The sequence below is a fragment of the Pangasianodon hypophthalmus genome, chromosome 29, assembly GCF_027358585.1.
Source record: "Pangasianodon hypophthalmus isolate fPanHyp1 chromosome 29, fPanHyp1.pri, whole genome shotgun sequence".
Classification (NCBI taxonomy): domain Eukaryota; kingdom Metazoa; phylum Chordata; class Actinopteri; order Siluriformes; family Pangasiidae; genus Pangasianodon; species Pangasianodon hypophthalmus.
In genome coordinates, this window is record NC_069738.1 from 12,022,679 (window position 1) to 12,042,299 (window position 19,621).

General features: G+C 38.5%; 2 protein-coding genes across 3 annotated transcripts; one reads left to right on the forward strand and one right to left on the reverse strand.

Annotated features, from left to right (window-relative positions):
* The first annotated feature begins 1,612 nt into the window (after window positions 1-1,612).
* On the forward strand, window positions 1,613-8,355 carry ssr2 (signal sequence receptor, beta). Its single transcript, XM_026942097.3, has 6 exons — window positions 1,613-1,731; window positions 4,224-4,384; window positions 5,274-5,372; window positions 6,978-7,086; window positions 7,433-7,510; window positions 7,901-8,355. Exons 1-6 carry the CDS (start codon window positions 1,663-1,665, stop codon window positions 8,009-8,011), a joined length of 627 nt encoding a protein of 208 aa, XP_026797898.2. The 5' UTR covers window positions 1,613-1,662; the 3' UTR covers window positions 8,012-8,355.
* Window positions 8,356-8,863: 508 nt separating this feature from the next.
* si:ch73-109i22.2 (uncharacterized) lies at window positions 8,864-19,621 on the reverse strand. Of its 2 annotated transcripts, none has more exons than XM_026942160.3 (9): window positions 19,381-19,621; window positions 17,132-17,337; window positions 15,057-15,220; window positions 14,806-14,895; window positions 14,543-14,723; window positions 11,228-11,491; window positions 10,602-10,929; window positions 9,297-9,490; window positions 8,864-9,189 (listed from the first exon to the last, which is right to left on the reverse strand). In XM_026942160.3, the coding sequence occupies exons 1-9, from the start codon at window positions 19,406-19,408 to the stop codon at window positions 9,046-9,048; spliced, it is 1,599 nt and encodes a 532-aa protein (XP_026797961.2). In that variant the 5' UTR covers window positions 19,409-19,621; the 3' UTR covers window positions 8,864-9,045. The 2 variants fall into 2 exon arrangements, with proteins under 2 accessions (XP_026797961.2, XP_026797962.2); XM_026942161.3 differs by having other exon boundaries at window positions 9,297-9,487; window positions 19,381-19,615.

Here is a 19,621-nt window from a genome sequence, read left to right on the forward strand (position 1 = left end):
GTGAAAGAACTACCCATTGATACTTTACCTTTAATCTAAAGAAAAATAAGCCTTTCCCTCTCCTGAGTCGTGCCTAAGAACACCCTTATCCATGTTAAAATCACTGTAACGCATGTCCTCTCATGGCTTACTGCATTATTTCAGGAGTCCTTTTATCCCTGTGTATAAAAACATGCTTTCAAATGCACTTCCCTGTGCATTACTTATTTTAAACCTGCTAGCTGCCACTTTAAAGAAATAAAAACACAGCCTAGGGATGCATAATATAAAATACAAATGGTGTTTGTGTGTAATATTAATCTCCCAATGTGAAATTGGAACAGGTTGTGCAATAAGGGAAATAAGATGAATATAAGATATACAGACAATCCTGTGTATAAATAGACACTGAAACAGAACAGATTCAAGAAATAAAGAAATTCTTTAAATTAATATTCTTACCAACAGAGTTGAGTTGTTGAGCTGGACGAAGTCGAGCAATGTTGACAATACTGGCAAAATATGGCAAATAGTTGAGAAGACTCTGGGCCATGCTGTTAGAAAGGGTCTTGATGATGAAACTTCCTGTTTGTCATGTGACCATGTGTTTTTACTCTTCCTTTAGCCAGGTTAATGGCTTTCAGTAACTGGGTTGCATTTACGTAAATTGTGGGACGTGGCTTAAATGTATCATTATTTTTACTTAAAATAAGTTAACAACGCAAATGAATGTTTTCATCCTTAAACTTAATGCTTTATTTGTATTATTATATTTGGCATGCAAATGATCGTCAACAATGTGCGATAAGAGAAAACAGCCTGTTTGAGGGATACACTGAGGTTGTTGGCATTTTTTTTATTTAAACCACCTTTTTTGTAATTTTATTTGGAGATTCATTTTGTAATTTTAAAGGACAATTGCTGTTTATAAAGCTATTATTATTTTTTTATATTCTGTGGAATACACCCTGGATGGGACACCAGTCCATCACACACATGCACATTCACAATTTATTTAGCCAATCGACCTACTGGCAAATTCTTTGGAGGAAGGAGGAAACCAGGGAACCCAGAAGAAACCTACAGAGATGATTGGGGAGCGTGTGTAGAAACACAACACAGACAGAACCCGAATTCAGGATTGAGAGACGCCGGATCTGCACCTCTTGTTGTTGATGTTTATGGTGGTGGTGGTGGTTGCTTCATCTGACAAGTGGTACTCTTTTCTGGTTGCATGTTGTAGTACTGGGGGTCATGGTGGCTTAGTGGTTAGCCTGTTTGCCTCGCACCTCTGGGGCTGAGGGCTCGATTCACGCCCCTGCACTGTGTGCCTGGAGGTTGCATGTTTTTCAGCAGCTTCCTCCCCCAGTCCAAAGACATGCGTTGTAGGCTGCCTGGCATTTCCAAATTGTCTGTAGTGTGTGAATGGGTGTGTGATAGTGCCCCCCGCCTTGTGCCCTGGGATAGACTCCAGACTCCCTGCGACCCTGTACAGGATAAGGGGTACAGAAAATAGTTGGATGTGGTGGTAGTGTTGGTGGTAGTGTTGGTGGTAGTGTTGGTAGTGGTGTTGTATGGTGTTGGTGGTGGTGCCTCATGTTACACCCCGAAACACTAGATGGCAATGCGCCCTTTTACTGCGCCATAATAATAAAAATAAAGACACGTCATGTCTGTGAGCGCATGAATACGACTGCGCATGCGCCGCCCAGCCTTCACAAACTCGCCGACCAGGGAACTGAAAGAAGGAAGGTACAGTAGCTTACTGATTTAATCTGCAAAGCTTTATATCCATGCCAAATCTAATGCAAAGTTATACCTAGTATATGTTTCTGAGCACGGTTTTGTATAATGTTTAAGATTTGTTACAGTAATAGGAGAGAAAATTGCCCCTGAATTGGTGCTATGCAGAGATTAGCAAAGACCTGAAGTACACGTAAGCACATAGCATAGCTTAGCTTAGCATAGCACTAGTCATGATCTGTTCAGCTTTCATATTTTATCCCCTTTTATCTTTTTTCATGTCATGGTTGCATATTATTCAATGTATTACAAATAGAGTTACATTTTCTGGTCTTTATAGGCGTGTTATTGATTAGCTGTGTCTTATTTCAGGCTTTTTATTGTGCAGGTTCTGTGTCTGTAAAGTTAGCATGCTGTACAAGGCAACACTGAAAATCATAAACATTATATATCTATAAAAATCTCACTTGTATTTTAAATACATTTTAGCCCTATATCGTTCTAACTTGCTAGTTTAAAAGATACTGACATGTATCCATTCGAACCAGGAGTAAAACCCAGCGTGGCATGATGTTATAGAAAACTAATCAACAACCTGGTGGTGTAATTAAACGGAATTACCGTAATTACTAGAAAAGAGCCTGGACTTTCTCGGAGTTATACGTTTCTATGAATCTGTGTGAGGAGATGATGATGATGTCAAATGCAAAATATATAATTACAGAATTAAATCACAGTTTTATGCTGTTGCTAAATATCGAAGAACACAAAAAGTGCATCAAGTAACAATAACATGTTTAATGTTAACATGTTTAATAATAACTCGGGTAATGTTGGTAATGTGTTGTTAGAAACCTAAACAAAAAAAAAAACATTATACATTAGGATTAAAGTATAATTATTACACAGAAATATTACGAGATAACTACTTAACTACGTTTTACAGCTGAAGCCGCTGCCATTTTGAGTGTTTCCACATGACGTTGCAGCGGTCATGTGGTACAACTCGGAGCTCTCGGAAAATTCCTAGTTTACAAGTCGTAATTATGAGCTCTACGAGGACATGAACGCTTTTTACAAGTCGGAATCTGGTAATTACGGTAATGACACAACGTGTACATGTATAGTTACATTTAATGTCTGCGAAACTAGTTCCTGTTATCACTTACGTTTCGCAGCTCTAACCAGTCGTTCCGTCTCAATCCTCGCTTTTTTTTCTTCCTCTCTTGAAGTTAGGAAAACAAATAATCTTGTCTTATCATGTTACAGAGAAATCTAAGCGAGCACAAAGTCCCCTGTCCTGAAGACTTCCCAGTGGTGGGAAACTTAGTGTTTCAAAGCTCTGACACTGGAGACTCCTTCCATAAATGTTAAATGTTAAATAAACATCATCTTACAGAAAGCTTCACCATATCGAGTTGTACACGTTTTTATCCTGTATATTATTGTTTATGTGGACCATACATGTCCCTGTGCTGCTGCTACAGAAACAGTAACGTATCAGAACGAGCGCTTTAATACAACATTGTGATTTGATTACAGTTTAAACTGCTGTCGGACAAAATGAATCAACATATATACATATAAATATAAAAATATAAAAATATATATGTGTATATATATGTATAATAGTGATGAAGTACAGCTTCTTGCACGTCATGCTATTAGACTTGTACTATGAATTTTGCAGATTAATAAAATTAATGTAATGTAGTTCTGTTTTATGGTTTTCTAACTGTATGCTAGTTATGTTGGTGTGTGTGTGTGTGTGTGTGTGTGTGTGTGTGTGCATGCAAACTGCTTTTGAGAATATTAAAAAATTCTTTTAAAAAATATTAAAGATTTTATTCAGTGAGTGCAAACAATTTGCTCTGCGCATCTTAAATCTTTAAAGACTTTTTTTTTTTAATTAATCCAGATCATTATGAATTTATATTATAGATTATAGATACATCAGGTGTTCTTGAACTTTTTTTAGAGCCAGAGACCTTTTAACTGTAGTAATAATAATAATAATAATTAATAATAAATAATTCCAAGGGCCTCCTTAGCATAAATTAATTTTCTGCACATGATCCAACTCTTCAGATATAAATCACATTATTTAAATCCGTACAATGATTTTTTTTTTTCTGTTTATTGGAGCCATAAAGATTTTTTTATTCATGAACTGTCCACCCAAAGAACACGTTAAGGTGACGTTATTTATAGACCTACTTGTTTCTTGGATTAATTGATGTTTGGATTCAATTCAGGTGAAGAGTAGGGCAGGTTACTAAGTATAAAAACTCAGTCATAAATATAGTAACATTAATAACGTGACAGTATAGAGAATTGAAAAGCAATAAATCATGGTTGTCTGGCTGTGATCCTCCTTCTCAGACCCCACTTTGAGAACCTTGAGCGTTAGTTTATAGGTCTTTCACCATAAAATGTCTAAAGTTTGAACTATGTTTAAGATGTGTGTGTGTGTGTGTGTGTGTTTCTGTCGTACCCCACAGATGAGGGTGCTGTGTGTGTTTGCTGTGCTTGCCTCGCTGGCTCTGGCGGCGATGGGGGAGGAAGGAGCTCGCCTGCTCGCCTCCAAGTCCCTGCTAAACCGGTACGCCGTGGAGGGTCGAGATCTCACGCTGCAGTACAACATCTACAACGTGGGCACCAGGTACGACTCGAGCCAGTTCGCTGCTATCCTTAACCTTTACGCGTTAACCTTTACACTGACCATAACACTCCGTAAACCGATTTGTTCATTCATTACACTTTAGGTACGTCTCAAGTCAATGTGACACCGTCTCTCTCTCTCTCTCTCTCTCTCTCTCTCTCTCTCTCTCTCTTTCTCTTTCTTTCACACACACACCATTATATTGATTTTTACACTTTGCATACAGTGTCCCTTCCATTTGTTTTGTTTTTTAAATATACTCTCACCGTCCACTTCATTAGGAACATCTGTACACTTGAACATCCATCCAGTTATCTTTCAATCAGCCAATCATGTGGCAGCAGCACAATGCGTAATATCATGCAGATACAGGTCAAGAGCTTCAGGCAATGTTCACATCAAACATCAGAACCATTCTGTATAAACTCGAGAGACTGTTGTGTGTGAAATTTCCAGGTGATCAGCAGTTTCGGAAATACTCTGTTACCAACATCCATGCCACGGTTAAAGTCACAGACATCACACTTTTTCTTCATTCTGATGTTTGATGTGAACATTAACTGAAGCTCTTGACCTGGATCTACATGATTTTTCACTTTGTGCTGCTGCCACACGATTGACTGATTAGATTAATCGCCTGAATGTACAGGTGTTCCTAATAAACTGGATGGTTCGTGTACATTAGGTTGTGGACACATTCCAGCAAAACAATTTCTTGTCAGACTTTTTTTTTTATTATTGTTATTTTTTAAATATTCAGTATGTGCTAATTCTAAGGTCAGTGTGAATAGTGCATCATTTTCTAACCAAAAAAATATACCAGTTATCTTAAGAACACGTTTCTCATTTCTAAGACGTCCGTTATACTCCATATTCTCTGTGTTTCTAGTGCTGCACTGGAAGTGGAGCTCTCCGACGACTCGTTCCCTCCCGAGGATTTTGGCATCGTCTCCGGGATGCTTAATGTGAAGTGGGATCGCATCGCTCCGTATCCTTTTTTACCACAAGTTTAAAGGATTATCAGCTTTAGTCGTGCTCTTGTTGTAGGCATGAGATCATACGCTAAAGCCATGATACAAGACATCTCCTGATACAGGCTTCACAAGACAATATTGACACAAAAAAATTATTAAATTTTAATGCATTTATTTTGTAGTGATAATAAATTGAACCATTGCAATTGTAAGAAATGTAGATCAGGATTTTTGAGGTGTAATTTTCCCCATTATTAACGTTATTTTAATAAATTTCAGTGTTATAAAAGTATTTCATGGCGATATTATTAATATGGGAAGATTGTTTGGCGGTAGATTGTGCCTTAGGCTACGTCCACATTTTGGCCTTCCGTCCACACAGAGACAATGTTTTTATCCAGCGAAAGAGGTGCTTTTCGAAAATGCTTTCCCAATAATTTGAAAATGCTGTTTTCGCGTTGTAGTGTGGACTGAGAAAACAGAGATCTTCAAAAACAATGACGTATTTTTAGTTGTCATGCAGTCATGTGACCCATTCAACTCAAAACAAACAAGATAGTGGACGATGTTGTGCTGCAGTTGTTGTGCCTGCTATCCAGTTTGATAGCGTTGTTAACGATGAATGTCACTTTGTACAACCTACAGATTGCATTTTTTCAAAGGAGACAGAATGGAATTTTCAAATAGGAGACAGAAAGTAAATAACCGCCTGATGGAAATGACGCAGGCCAAAGCTTCTCATGTTTTTACGCATGTGCATTACGCGTTTTCGCATTTTCAGACGTTTCAGTGTGAGCGAGCAATATTTGGAAAACATTTGAAACCACCAGTGTAGACAGAGAGCGTTTTACGATGCAGTTTTCAGCTCTATCTGGATTAATGTGGACATAGCCTTAAATGATTTAAATAAATTTGTGTCATCACCGCTCCTACTGCTCTCTAACATCCAGCTGAAATGAACAAGTGCCTCACGTTTACCACTTTAATTACACAGATGAGAAAAACAATCATGCTTTTATTTTGTATTTCCTTGTCCCGCCAAAATTAATATAAAATAAATTGATTCCTGGTTACGCCACTGCCAGCACAGCACACGACATGGATCTGCTGTGAATTCTGGATAGTGTGAAAATGTTGAGCAGTAGCGTAATACAGGACATTTCAGTATATTATTTTTTATTTATTTTTTTTCTTCATGAGGGCCAAATGAAACAAGGCTGCGGGCCTTGTGTTTGACATGTGCCATAATGCTTCCTTCTGATGACCTTAAATAAACGTGCTTCAAGCCAGTGAAGTTCCCACTCACAAGCTTCGTGCTGTGTATGCACGTGTGTAAGAGGAGATAGAGCTCATTATGGATATTAAACGGAAATATAGTGAAGCACAATACGAGCAGCAAATTCAGATCGCGATATTCAAGATAACATCTCTCTCATGCCTATCATGTTGTCTTTTTAGAGTTCACTAAAAAAGTAATTAGTTGTGCAGGTGTTTTTTTTTTTTATTATTATTAATTTAGTACTTTAATACAAAGCACTTAAAGAATTTAACTCATTTTCTAACACTATAATCTGTATTTAGTCCACCGGTCATGTTCCCTGACTCGTTCTCTCTCTCAGTGCCAGTAATGTGTCTCATACAGTAGTTCTGCGCCCACTGAAGGCAGGCTACTTCAACTTCACCTCCGCCACCGTCAGCTACTTGGCGCAAGAAGGAGGGCAGGTCGTGGTGAGTGCTTCCTTCTAGCAACTATTCGTGTGGCTTTTTTTGCATTTTAGGCGGAAAATGTGATCAGGGTTCTTGAAAACAGGATATGCTGTAACCGGTTGGGGTTTACCACAGAATATTTTTAGCAGAACAACATCATGAAAGTGTGTAGTGTGTATAAAGCTACTAACATTCCCCTATTCATAAAGATTATGGACAAAACCTGTGACTGCTTTCATTCTGAATAGTTCATACCAGCACGTAAATGTATTCCTGACTTGTATAGGCTTTGCTTATGAGATATGTAGAAATGAATATTATATAAACGCTATATTTATACAATAATCGGGATTTAATGTCTTGTTAGGTTGGCTACACCAGCGCTCCTGGTCAGGGAGGCATTCTGGCCCAGAGGGAGTTTGACAGACGCTTTTCTCCACATTATGTAAGTGTTTAATTGTATCTCAATCCTCAGAAGAGGTTACCTCGGTGTCCCAGACAGTCCTCATGCTTGAGACCAATTCCAACAAACATTCAGTCCCCATAATTGACCTTCAAGCCATAAAAATTGTCAGGTTAATTAGTCAATTTGGATATGAGTGGATGGAGCGAGTAACACAATTCAAAGCCTTTTGTGTGTAAATTTTAAAGTAGAGATTTCATGGAGAAAATTGAGAAAATCCATTCAATAATTTCTGCAGCTTAAAATGGACTTGGCCTCAGTGTTGATGCTTCTAATGATATCTTTGCCTTGGCATTTTAGTTCACTGTGTGTGTGTGTGTGTGTGTGTTTGTGTGTGTGTGTGTGTGTGTGTGTGTGTGTTTTTTTTCGTAGCTGGACTGGGCTGCTTTTGGTGTGATGACTCTGCCCTCCATCGGCATCCCGCTGCTCCTCTGGTACTCCAGCAAGAGGAAATACGACTCTCCCAAGACCAAGAAGAATTAATGGACAAGTGTAGGGTTAAGGCATTAAAAAGGGGTCAAGGATGGGGTAGGAATGTTTTTCGAAAGGTTTTCAATAATTTTATTACCCATATTGGGGGTAACATGACCAAGGATACGAGTTTGGACAGGTCTAATGGGATGGGCGTATTTCTTTTTCTTTTCCACCCATGCAGAAGCATGACTGAAGTCGTCTTTCCCTCGTCATAACTTAGCGATTACCATCCCAGGCTGTGAGGAACTTTTTTGTAATTAAGTGTTAAGACAAATTGGGTCATTACTGTCTTTATGGCTGCTCAGAGATCTAGAGTGAAAATAAATAAAAGTGGGTTTTTACAAAAAAATAAACCTGAGATTTGTTGTTTTTTCTTTTAGTGACCTTAATTACATAACTTTAAATTATTACTCATTGGCATAACCGATATGTGAGATGACTGAAGTTGAGTTCCACTGCCTTATAATCACCCGTGATTCCTTATTTATTGATTAGTGTGGTCCAAATGACCAAACGTAGGACTGTCTGTTAGGATCACAAGCTCATTTTGTCGTTAAAAAAAAAAAATGTAACAAACTAGTTGTAGATGTAGATCTTATACCCCAAAACAACTCAATGTTTATATAAAATGCTTTATTAATGAATTTATATATAAATTTGATTCCAACTGACATTTATTCCACAGTAGATATAAATTCTCTTTATATACAGTTCTTTTTCAAAGAAAGTGGTGAATAAGATTCTGTCAATCTACAAGGTTAAAGTTCATACTGAATATTTATACAGCCAAACATACGATCCAACATTAAATACACCCGTGTCAAAAAACAAAAAAAAAAAAAAAAAAAGAACACTGAAGTGGTACTTGTGCAGGATAAGGTTAAGCATTGCTATGTACAGCACCATATACATCAAGTGGAATGACTGCTGTTTGCTTTTGGTTTCAGTAGTTACCGTTTTCTGTGAGTAGCTATCTCATTCAGTGTAAAACAGATGTATTTGCTAGTAGAAAGGGTTAGACGTCAAAGGGAGATGACCTGGAGTCAGCGTTGTGGAGGCGGCAATGGAGGTCTGGATTTGTTCAGTCTTTCTGGAATCTGCTCATATATGGAGAACTCAGAGTTTTCTGCCAGCGGCTGCTCAGATTGGTAAGGGGGCGAATTCCTCACCGCTGAAACACCAAAATTCTGTGGGGGGAAAATAGTTGGTGAGAATTCAGTAGAATTGGTGGTCAGTTTTCTGGACTCTGGACACCAATCTGATTATTATTGTAAGTATGAGATGAGAGTCATACCTGAGTACTACTCTCAGGTCGTACTGGAGCATGTGCAGGTCTAGAGGCAAATCTTGGGGGCAGTCTAGGTCTTGTGGAGGACGGGGTAGAGCTAAATGTTGTGTCCGCCCGGAGTGGCGGAGAAGCTGATATGGGGTCATCTCTGGTCCCTTTAATGTTGATCTCTGAGTAGACATGATTGGTATGGAGATCTGCTGGACACATCACAAACACATGAGGTCTCAGATGTGAAATCATCTAGTACTAATATGTCTAGAGATATGACACAATCTTAAATTTTAGTTAAGGATTATAACTAGTCCACCTGGGCATGCAATTATTAGACTGACTTGAATGCTTGAAAACCTTGACAAAGAAAACAATCATAACTTTAGGTTAATTACACTAAATCTTTAATAATAAATACTAGTTACAGAACCCTTTATAATGAGAACTCGCATTACAATGATACCACAGCACTGCTGAAGCCTCGAGTCTGATCGGTCGGAAGGTATTGTTAATTTTCTATAACAGCACGGTACTGAGAATAGTGCCGGCTGCATTTCAAATCACAGGTTTATATTAATGCACTCGTTCTATTACATTACTGTTTCTATAGTAACAGTTCGTTCACTCGTTTACAGGAACTTATATGGTGGACACTCCACACTAATAATAAACAGGTAAAGAAAATGTGTAATCATTTCCATGGCAAAGTTTTGGAGTCTTCGGTGTCTAGCTTATTATTTATATAATGGGAAATTTTTCAGGATGGAGGACTGAGAGAATGACTATAGCTGCTATGAAGTAAGTGATAAAAAGGAACTTGTCTTCCAGATGTTCCACAACATAAAATATAAACAGATAAAACAGATGACGTCTCATTCATTAATATGTAAAAGAAAAAAAATGCAATTGCTGGTCAGTTTGTTGTTGAGGAATAAAACACTTTGGGCTGATCCCTGTGGTTAATTATTTTCCTAAAGCAGCATTATGACACTATAATTACATATAGAATTTTTGCACTTTATGTAGTGCACTTGCACTAGTTAACGTCACCTTTATGCAACTTTATGATACTTAACTACCTTTAACATGCTTAGCTAGTTTTTAAACTAGCTACCTAAATCAGAAGGGCTGAGGTGCATTGTTTTAGGCCACACGCACTCATCAATGTACTGCCAAATAATTTGAAATTAAGCAGAATTTAGAAATTTTTGAAACTTTGATGTAGTCCTATAGATGTTCAAATGGACAGGCCAGTCTATCGTAAAAGCAAGTATTATCACCTGTTCCATTTCTTTATAAATTCAAAATTCTCCTCACCTGCATCCCTTGCATTTTCTCTGTGCCTCCCAACTGCGTAGAAATCAATCTGATCATCACCAGCACGTGTGTGCAGAGCCTCCTCGTAAGTATGCATAGGCTCCAGTTCCCAGTATTTCTGTTCTGCTACGGCTGCAACATTGGGGAAAGACTGAGAATCGGTGGCTGCTGATGCACCCCATACGCTGGCATCGGTGTCGTCGATGGAGGAAAGTCGTGCTGGCCGAAGGGGTTTGTTGACGCGCGCGTAGGGGGCATCCACAGGGTGGGCCACGTCTCCTCCTACACACATGTCTGTGTTGTCAAACACAGGCTCTAGTGTGTTGTCCTGGAAAGAGGAAATAGGTTTTGCATTCTGACTGTCCAAGCCAGCAAGTAGAAGAAATTTTTAATGTCAGTGATTTAAAAAAAAATAAAATAATAACATGACCATAGTCTTATTATGATCTTAATTTTTGTAATAATTCTGTGTAATCAGTAGCAGCTGGTATAAATGGGGTAGCAGGGCCTCACCTTCTTTCAAAGATAAAATCAATATCAGTAATTTTTGGCATTCACATCAGATTATTTGCTCTTAATACTCTTATTAAGTACTACATTGATATTTGTGTGTTGTAACATGATACCTCTGTTTTCGTTCCTCTGTCTGTATTTTCTTGGACAAGCGGCAGCAAGTCAGATCCAGTCATGCACTCGGATAGAGAGTGAGACTTCCTCAGTGCTTTCCTCACCACAGCGTACTGTGCTGACTCCGGGGCAGCATGGACATCATGTCCTGTGGAGTCTGTGGGAGGGCATTCTCTGCTACTTGGTGGAGTGGCTACTCTTTCTTCACCTCTTTCTTCGTTTCTCCCTTCCAGCTTTGCTCCATCCTCAGAGATGCCATTAGGCTAGAAGAGGTAGTAAAGGAAGTTAAGCTGGGTATATTTTTAGTTTGCATCAAATCATTTTTTTTATTACCTAGTCATACAATATGACACAAGCTCTCTATATACAAAACTATGTAAAGAACAAATGCGAAATTGTACAAGTACTATAAATAGACAGGGCAGTATACTAGCTGGGCAGAACCTCGGTAACGTCTTATTCAGGGTTCAGCTTCCATCAATTCAAGTGCACTGTGCATGTGACATTTTATAGAAGTGCCAACATTGAAATCATTTCAGGCAGAGAAAAAAAAAACACAATTTTACCACAAAAACCTTAGCGTATATCTGTGGACACTCATTTTTAGTAAACGCATATCCTGATCAGGGTTGCGGTGGAGCCAGAGGGAAGTGAGAGGAAACCAGAGAACCTGGAGGAAACCTACGTGGACACTGGAAGAACATGAGAAACTCCACACTGACAGTAAGCCAAGTCTGGATTGAGTCTCGGACCCTGAGGGGGCAATGCAACCCACTGCACCACTGTGGCAAATTCTTCTCCAGCTGTGCGCCAAACTACAGTACGAAAACAGCAAAGTAATGGTCCAGTGTGACTGCTACTTAATAATAAACAGCCCCTCCATTTTTTTATTGACCAAAGAGACCACAGCCCTGTCTTCTTGATTTGTTAATTCTCAGGTCAAAGTTCACTTAGATAAAGTGAAAAGTAACTGCTACCAGATACAGATGCGCCTTTCACGTCCGGCGTCCTTTCTTCTTTAGTGAATTGGCTGAACACCAGAAACCCCTAGATACTGTGTTCTGAATCCTCTACTGTACACTTTGCTCGCTCACGACCATGTCGCCAAACATGAAATCAACCACATCGCTAAGTTTACTGACAACACCACTGTTGAGAGGCTCATCACCAACAACAAACAGACGATTTACAGAAAGGAAGTGAGAGAGCTTGAGGTCTGGTGCAAGGACACCACCCTCACTCTGAATTTTTTCAGACTTCAGAAGGACTCGAGTATCTCATACCCCTCTACATGTTGGTGGTGTGGCCGTAGAAACAGACAACAATGGTCTTTTCATGGTCCCTCAACACCTTGTCATTAGTGAAGAAGGCACAAACCTCTACTTCCTAAGAAGACTGAAGAGGGCTGTCGTGTGCAAGCACCCATCCTTGACTACTTCTACAGGTGGGTTTTAGAGAGCATACTGACCTGTAGGATCACTGTCTAGTATGGAAACTTCTCCATCTCAGACAGAAAAGCAATGCAGTGGGTGGTAAAGACTGGCCAGTCTATTACTGGGTCACATTTTCCTGTCATTGTGGACATCTACCCCGAGTAGTGTATAATAAATGCTTGCAGCATCAGGAAGGATCCCTCTCACAGGTAGCCAAACAGATCTGCCTGAAGGCCACTTTACATGTTCTACTGGAATCACAATAAAGCCTACTTGACTGGAGTTTTTCTCCAGATAAATTTTATTCACGGTTATTCTGAGAAAGCATAGTATTTGGGCACCTCCTATATCGCCATAGCAAGGGGTCAGTCATTATAAATGCGACAGCTAAACCATAGATATTGGCACATCTGTATTTGTAATTGCTTATTCTTTTCAGATCAGCTATATGACCCAAGCAGGTTTTTTTAAATACACTCTTTAGAAAAAGGTTGCATTTGGACAGTGGCAGCTCCTCCATTGAGGTGGATGGGGTGCAGAGCCCCACCATTTACATCAGCTGTTCTACGTATGTTAATCTTACTTAAATAAGTACTCATATACAACTCCACACATTTTAAATAACCTCTTTTTAGTGCAATGATTTTAAAAATTCTGCTATTTTACAGATATGTATAAGCCTATTGATTGCTCACCTTTTGAAATTTTGCACTATTGCGGGGCAGCGTGAGCACTGCCCCACTTAACATTCATTGAGTTATTACTGCACCTAGTGGTCAAAATGGGAACTACAACAAGCACTAATAGATTCCCACTGGAGTAGGAATCATATTCCCTCATGCTGGAGCAAGGAGCAGCAGACAGAACAGTTAATGGGGTTGCCAGATTGGGCTTGTTGAAAAATGCTACAGTCTTCATTCTTCACTGTGTCCCTTTGGGGAAATTCTTAAAAAAATTCTTTTGTAGAACCCTACAACAGTGTTTTCCATTCAGAGACAGTTCTAAGTGGAACACCCTTAGGAAGATTAGAACCCTTGACGAACAATTTTTCTAAGATTGTAGAGTTAACGTTAATGTTTTCTTGATGGCTGGTACTCACAGGTGTGAGTGTAAACATGAGATGAAGGTCAGTGGATAGCACTGTTTTGTTTTGTTTCTTTAATTTGTAGTGAAAAACATATTTTTAACAGTTTTATTCATCTAATTATTTTCAGGTATATTTTTTAAATCATTCAGAAAAAAGAATGATTTTTCCTATTCATTACCACCATTAAGCCATGCCAAATGTTACCATTGTGTTACCATCGTAATACTTGAAAAGTATGTTCATCTATGGCGGTGGTGTCTAATCTTATCTGCAAAGCGCCGGGGTGGTTTTCAGGTTTTCATTGCAATCAAGCAGATTCCACACCTGATTCCACCTGTTTCATTAGTTGCACTTGGCTTTCAACAGACAATCAGGTGTGGCTTCTGCTTGATCGGAATGAAAACCTGCACCCACAACGGCCCTTTCTGGATAAGATTGGTCTCTTTGTTCTATGTTCCTTGGCAAAAACTGGCAACTGGGGCGCTATTTGTGAAGGGTGCTTGGACCCCGCTGCTTGCTGCTTGCTGATTGTGGCTATATTTTATCTAGTTGTTCTCAAATCATTGAAGTTTTTTTTTAATCATTCTAAAAAAAGAATGATTTTTCATGATTATTATTGATATTAAGCCATATCAAGCACATAAAGATATTAACATCATTCATAATATTCCACTTTTAGGCAAAAAAAAGAAAGAAATGGGTCATTTTGGCATGAAGAGGTATAAAGGTTAAGTAAATGCAAGTGGAGGATAGAGAGGATGTCTGTTTATTAGCATGTGTGGACAGAATCATACCTGCATGCAAGGCACGGTGAGTGTTTCTTTAAAAGGCCCCACTGGATTGTGGGTATAGTAGTTTATCAGGCCCTCAAGACTGTAATGCCTGCTTTCCTCCCCAGCTATGACGTAGTGACCTATCGTCCCAGGCGTGTCACATTCGTCCTCTATGATGAAGTGACGGAACTTGTCTGCACCTCTGGAATTGAGTAACATTTTAATTTGCGTAATTGTGTGTATGTGTGTATCTGCAAAAGGCATGCTTTCATATGGGTGCATACCTATAAGAGAGCACAAAGCCAACCTTTGACTCACTGAGCCTCACCAGGAAACAGCCCTGCTGCTTATCCTGCAGTAGCTGCTCTGCTTCCCTGAGAAAGACAAAGAAAAAAAGAGCATCTATGCAGTAGTTTAAAATAGGACATCTTACATACAAGGTGCTAAATGTGGTTGGATGCCTGCACCTGTAGTAGCTGTGACATTCATGTACTGAAAGAGCATGTGTGTTTGAGAGCATGATGTGAGAGAGAACCTGCGTGTGGCAAAGCCATGGAGCCAATACGGTACGGGTTTTGGCAGCCGAGGCAGCTGCGTTCTCTGAAACCACAGCAGATTATGAGCCTTCAGAGATGGAGTCTGAGCATCCAGGGGCCCTGTAGGGTTCAGCACCTGAGATGGAGCGATTCGCTTCCGTTCCTGAGACACACACACAGACACACACACACACCATTTATTCTTTAGTACATTTCCCTTCAGTTTAATATGATCTCCTGTATTCGTGTGAAGCATAGGGTAGATGAGGTAATCTGTATAAAAATACAAATAGAGCAGCAGTGGCTTCCAAAGTATCAGGCTAACATAGAAGACCAGGTGTCTGTTCATAACGCTATAAACCAACAAGTGGTTTTGCACACTCACTCTCTCACTCGCCATTCACCCATTTTGCTTCTGCCATTTGTTTGAGAAACCACAATATAATGGCCCCCAAAGACTGCATGACCAACCTAGAATTCAGAGAAGCCTGGTTCATCTGTTTCATTTTTTTAAGAGAGTGTGTCTGATTTCCATATAGCACTACATAGCCTTGCGTAAGTATAACCCCTGAGTCAGAGCCCAGACCTCAATCCAGTAGAGACACAGACTGCAGCAAGACTTGAACATGGCTATTCACAATGGTTTGATTTGCTGACTTATTTTATCAGTTAGAATAGACAAAAGTGCAAAAGCTTACACCAAAGGATACGCAGGTATAATCACAGCCAAATGTGTTTCTACAAAGTATTCACTTGGTTGGGGGAAGGGGTGTGGATATTAATCATTTCAGGTTTTTGTTTGTAAATAATCTTTTTAATGTACTTTTCTATTCGCTTTGACATTATGGACTATCTTGCACAGATCCCTGATATAAAATTCCATTTAAATCCATTTTAATCCATCAATACTAGTGGAAATGGAAAAGACCAAGGGGGTGAAAACTTATGCAAGGTACTGAATAAAAAGACTGTAATTACTATCTTTAGTAAACTTCAAACTGATTTCCCTTAACTCAAAATGCATACTTGCAAAATCATATGTGAGATCAAAGCCAGATGGTTAAGCCTTAGCCAGATCTTCTCTACCTGAGAAATCATAAATAAATATTCATTTTAACTAGGGGTGGCTGGTGTAAATGGACTGGCAGTGGTTTGTCTTTCAAATCTGTCTTTCAACAATAAATCGACATGAATAAAAGGTTTCATTTTTGGCATCCACATCAGATTATTAGCTGTTAACAAATGTCTTACTGCTGATCATTTTGTGGAACCAAGCACATCAGCACCACCAATGGTCAAGAATCAAGACTAGGGCTAGTGCTGCATTCGACTAAACTTGTAACTTGTAATTTTCTGACCTTTGACTGGGGAAAAAACAAAGAAAATATCCCCTTAACTTGGAATTCCTACTAAGAAACTCAGAACCCAGAGTTCAGCAAGTGACATCAGATGAACATGGCTGCTCACTACATGGGCAATAAACAAAGTATCACCTCTTACCTTTAATTGATTTATACTGGATATACTAGTATTTGCTTTTTCTCAAACAACATATAGACATATTAAATCTATAACACTGACTATACAGTACACTGTTCTGAGGAGGTAAATATACATCACTCATCACAGTTAGCTGGCTAGCTTGTTGCTAAGAAAACATGCTTCCATGGTGTCCGTGGTTTTTTCAGACTTTGTAGCTCGGAGGTCAAGAATGATGAAATTCCAAGTTCTGACTTCACACTTCCAAGGTACATTTCAAGCCCAGAGTATAAATTCATGTAGCGTATAGCGATGCGCTGCTCGTATCAGGGGATTGCACAGAATAAAACACCCCCTAGATTTAATCTGCATTTGAGGTTGATATATTTCAGCCAACTTCTCTATATTGACACTGATACATCTGTAAAACATCATCAGTAGTGACTGAGTGCAACCTTAAATAGTTTCATTGCTAATGAAGCTAATGATAGATAGGAAGTGACTGGAAACAAATATAGCCATCATTCTTGTTCTCATTAAAACTGCTCTATATTGAGGCATTGCTCATAGTGATCGATGATTGGGTAGAACTTACCTCATTCTCCATCTGATTGGGCTGGCTGTCTGATTGTCCTGATCCTGGCTGTGTGATGGGACGGCATTTGATGCTGCGTCTGGGTTTGATTGGAGGCTTCTGGATATTGGATGGAGCTTCTGTAGCAGTAGATTGCCGATGCATGGGTCTTGGCTGTAGGACTGGGAGAGAGCTGATTCGCTCCTCCCTCTGACGAGATTCATCGTCTAAACACAAATCAAAACAGTTCGAATCAAATGTAATTCAACTGCATTGTTTTTTTTACAGTAATTACAGTAATATTGAACAATATGTACAGTCGGGTGTTATTTAATTGCTATAATTGTTTCTACATTTGTCATAATTGTTTCTATATTTTTGAAATTGTCTTTTTTTTGCAAAACATAAATCAGTAATATATGTATTATGTATTTTCAAAGCATTTTGGTAATGCACTACATATATACAGTATTCAGTCTAAAAAAGTCTTGTGAGCTACAGATAATTAAAAATTTTCTTTGTGATTAAAGATATTAAGAATTTAAATTCACTAAATATAATAAGAAGTAGAGTTATAAAATAGCTTTAGTTAGAAAATATTCAACTAGCTGAAGTATTTGGAAACATTTGAAATGTGGCATGTGCCAATAATCAGGTATATAATTTATCACAATTTAAATCCAAACAATGTTTTTATCAAAGCCAGTTCAAAATATTGTCACTACCCCATGTTCCATTCAGTAGAACATTTTCCTATGTATGCACAACGCTTGGGCCGGAAGTTTGCACTTCCAAAATAAAGGGCAACATCAATACAGACATCTTGTAAAGTTCCTCATTTTGGACTAATCTTAACGGCAACATAGAAAGTATCCTTCAATGACCTAATGAAATGCTGCTATGGCTCCTTGAGTTAAAAATCGGACCACAGAAACATATAACACATTTCATGGCCATGATATAAGGCGAGTATTGTGACACGAACTTTATTGGCACATGCCTTTTCGTAGTACTCGTAGTTTCATAGTTCGTAGTGAAACGAACTTTATTGGCACATGCTTTTTCAAAGTACTGAGCTATCAGTGCTGAGTAAAAAAAATATATAGTTCCTGAAATGGAGGTTAAAAAAGTTTGATAACACTCTACATAGACATTCTGGAAAGAGTCAACAAACCATTTCGAAACCACCAACAACCTGTCTCGTGACTGCAATAAGCCAGTCTATAACTGATTTTAAATAACAATAGGATAACAGTCTATCTTGTCGATGTTTAGTAGACATTCCATGCACGCTTTATATACTATAAATTGTCTTTTTTTTTTTTGTTTCACATAATTCGGATGGAATTTCAAATTCAGTTCGTGCCAACTCTATGATTCTATGACATAGCTGAAAAATCAACTGGTTGTCTGCTTCATGACACTCGATTGACGGTTTGTAGCGTGTCTAAAGTAAACGTACTAAATAAAGTGTTATGCATAAAACACCTGAAGCTTTGTGAAGTGATTGTGGTGAGCTAAGGAATTATTGTTTATAATTTATTTATTATAAGTAATTGTTTTTGGCAGGAAAAACAAACAAACAGTAAAAGAGAAAGAAATCAATTGATTGGAGAACACATAGTCAATAACAATCTCCTGCACAAGTTTATAAACTCTTCCAGCTCTTCGGTTTGAACCTGTGTTAACACCTCTCTTTACGGTGATGACCTTAAGTTTTCTTTTAAACTGACACATACATATATTCACACATGACCTGAATCTCAAAATGGCCTGCAGAGCGGAAATGCCAAATCTCTCTTTAACCACAGAGATGTTACATATAGAGCATACTAAAAACATATTTATCAAGATGTAATAAATTATACTGCACACACTGCATGCTATGATACTATTTCCTGTTATTAAGAACATGATTCTGAATGCATGATGTACTGGATATGTAAATAAATACATTACAATACAGCACTTAACCATCAAAGTAACAGACTTTAATGTTAATGCTAATAACGTGATGTTGATGCCGAACAGAACACAGAGTGACTACTGCAGTACTGAATGGTATAACGTGACCTAGAGTACAATAACACTGTCACTGTCGAGAAAATGAAACGAGAATCTAAGCATCTAAGAGAATGGTGGTAAAACACACACCACAGAACCCTGTTTAGAAGCTCCACAATGTTTGCAGAACGCTATTGCACTATATACTGCACTATAAGTACTGTGACTGGACGTTGGTCTATTTAAAGAAATGAAAAAGGACTGACCTTTAATTTTTTGATAGTCAAAGTCCATCTTCAGAGACAGGATGCTGGAGTATTGTCAACTCGTCAACTATTCATAAGTGGTTTGGCTTCACTGAGATCGTGTGGGTGTGGATGAGAGAGAGAGAGAGAGTGCGAGAGAGAGAGAGAGAGAGAGAGAGAGCGAGAGAGAGAGAGAGAAGGAAACAACCTGTGCTGTACTTTGAATCTGTAATTTGTTAAAGATTTTCAACATAGAATTATT

Excerpts from the sequence above, each read along its gene's own strand:
- ssr2 (XM_026942097.3), top strand. The coding sequence starts at position 1,663 with ATGAATACGACTGCGCATGCGCCGCCCAGCCTTCACAAACTCGCCGAC. Across the intron at positions 7,087-7,432 it reads AAGAAGGAGGGCAGGTCGTG|GTTGGCTACACCAGCGCTCC; the intron begins GTGAGTGCTTCC and ends ATGTCTTGTTAG. Across the intron at positions 7,511-7,900 it reads GACGCTTTTCTCCACATTAT|CTGGACTGGGCTGCTTTTGG; the intron begins GTAAGTGTTTAA and ends TTTTTTTCGTAG.
- si:ch73-109i22.2 (XM_026942160.3), bottom strand. The coding sequence starts at position 19,408 with ATGGACTTTGACTATCAAAAAATTAAAG. Across the intron at positions 14,724-14,805 it reads GGCTTTGTGCTCTCTTATAG|AGGTGCAGACAAGTTCCGTC; the intron begins GTATGCACCCAT and ends ACTCAATTCCAG. Across the intron at positions 11,492-14,542 it reads TCACCGTGCCTTGCATGCAG|CCTAATGGCATCTCTGAGGA; the intron begins GTATGATTCTGT and ends TACCTCTTCTAG.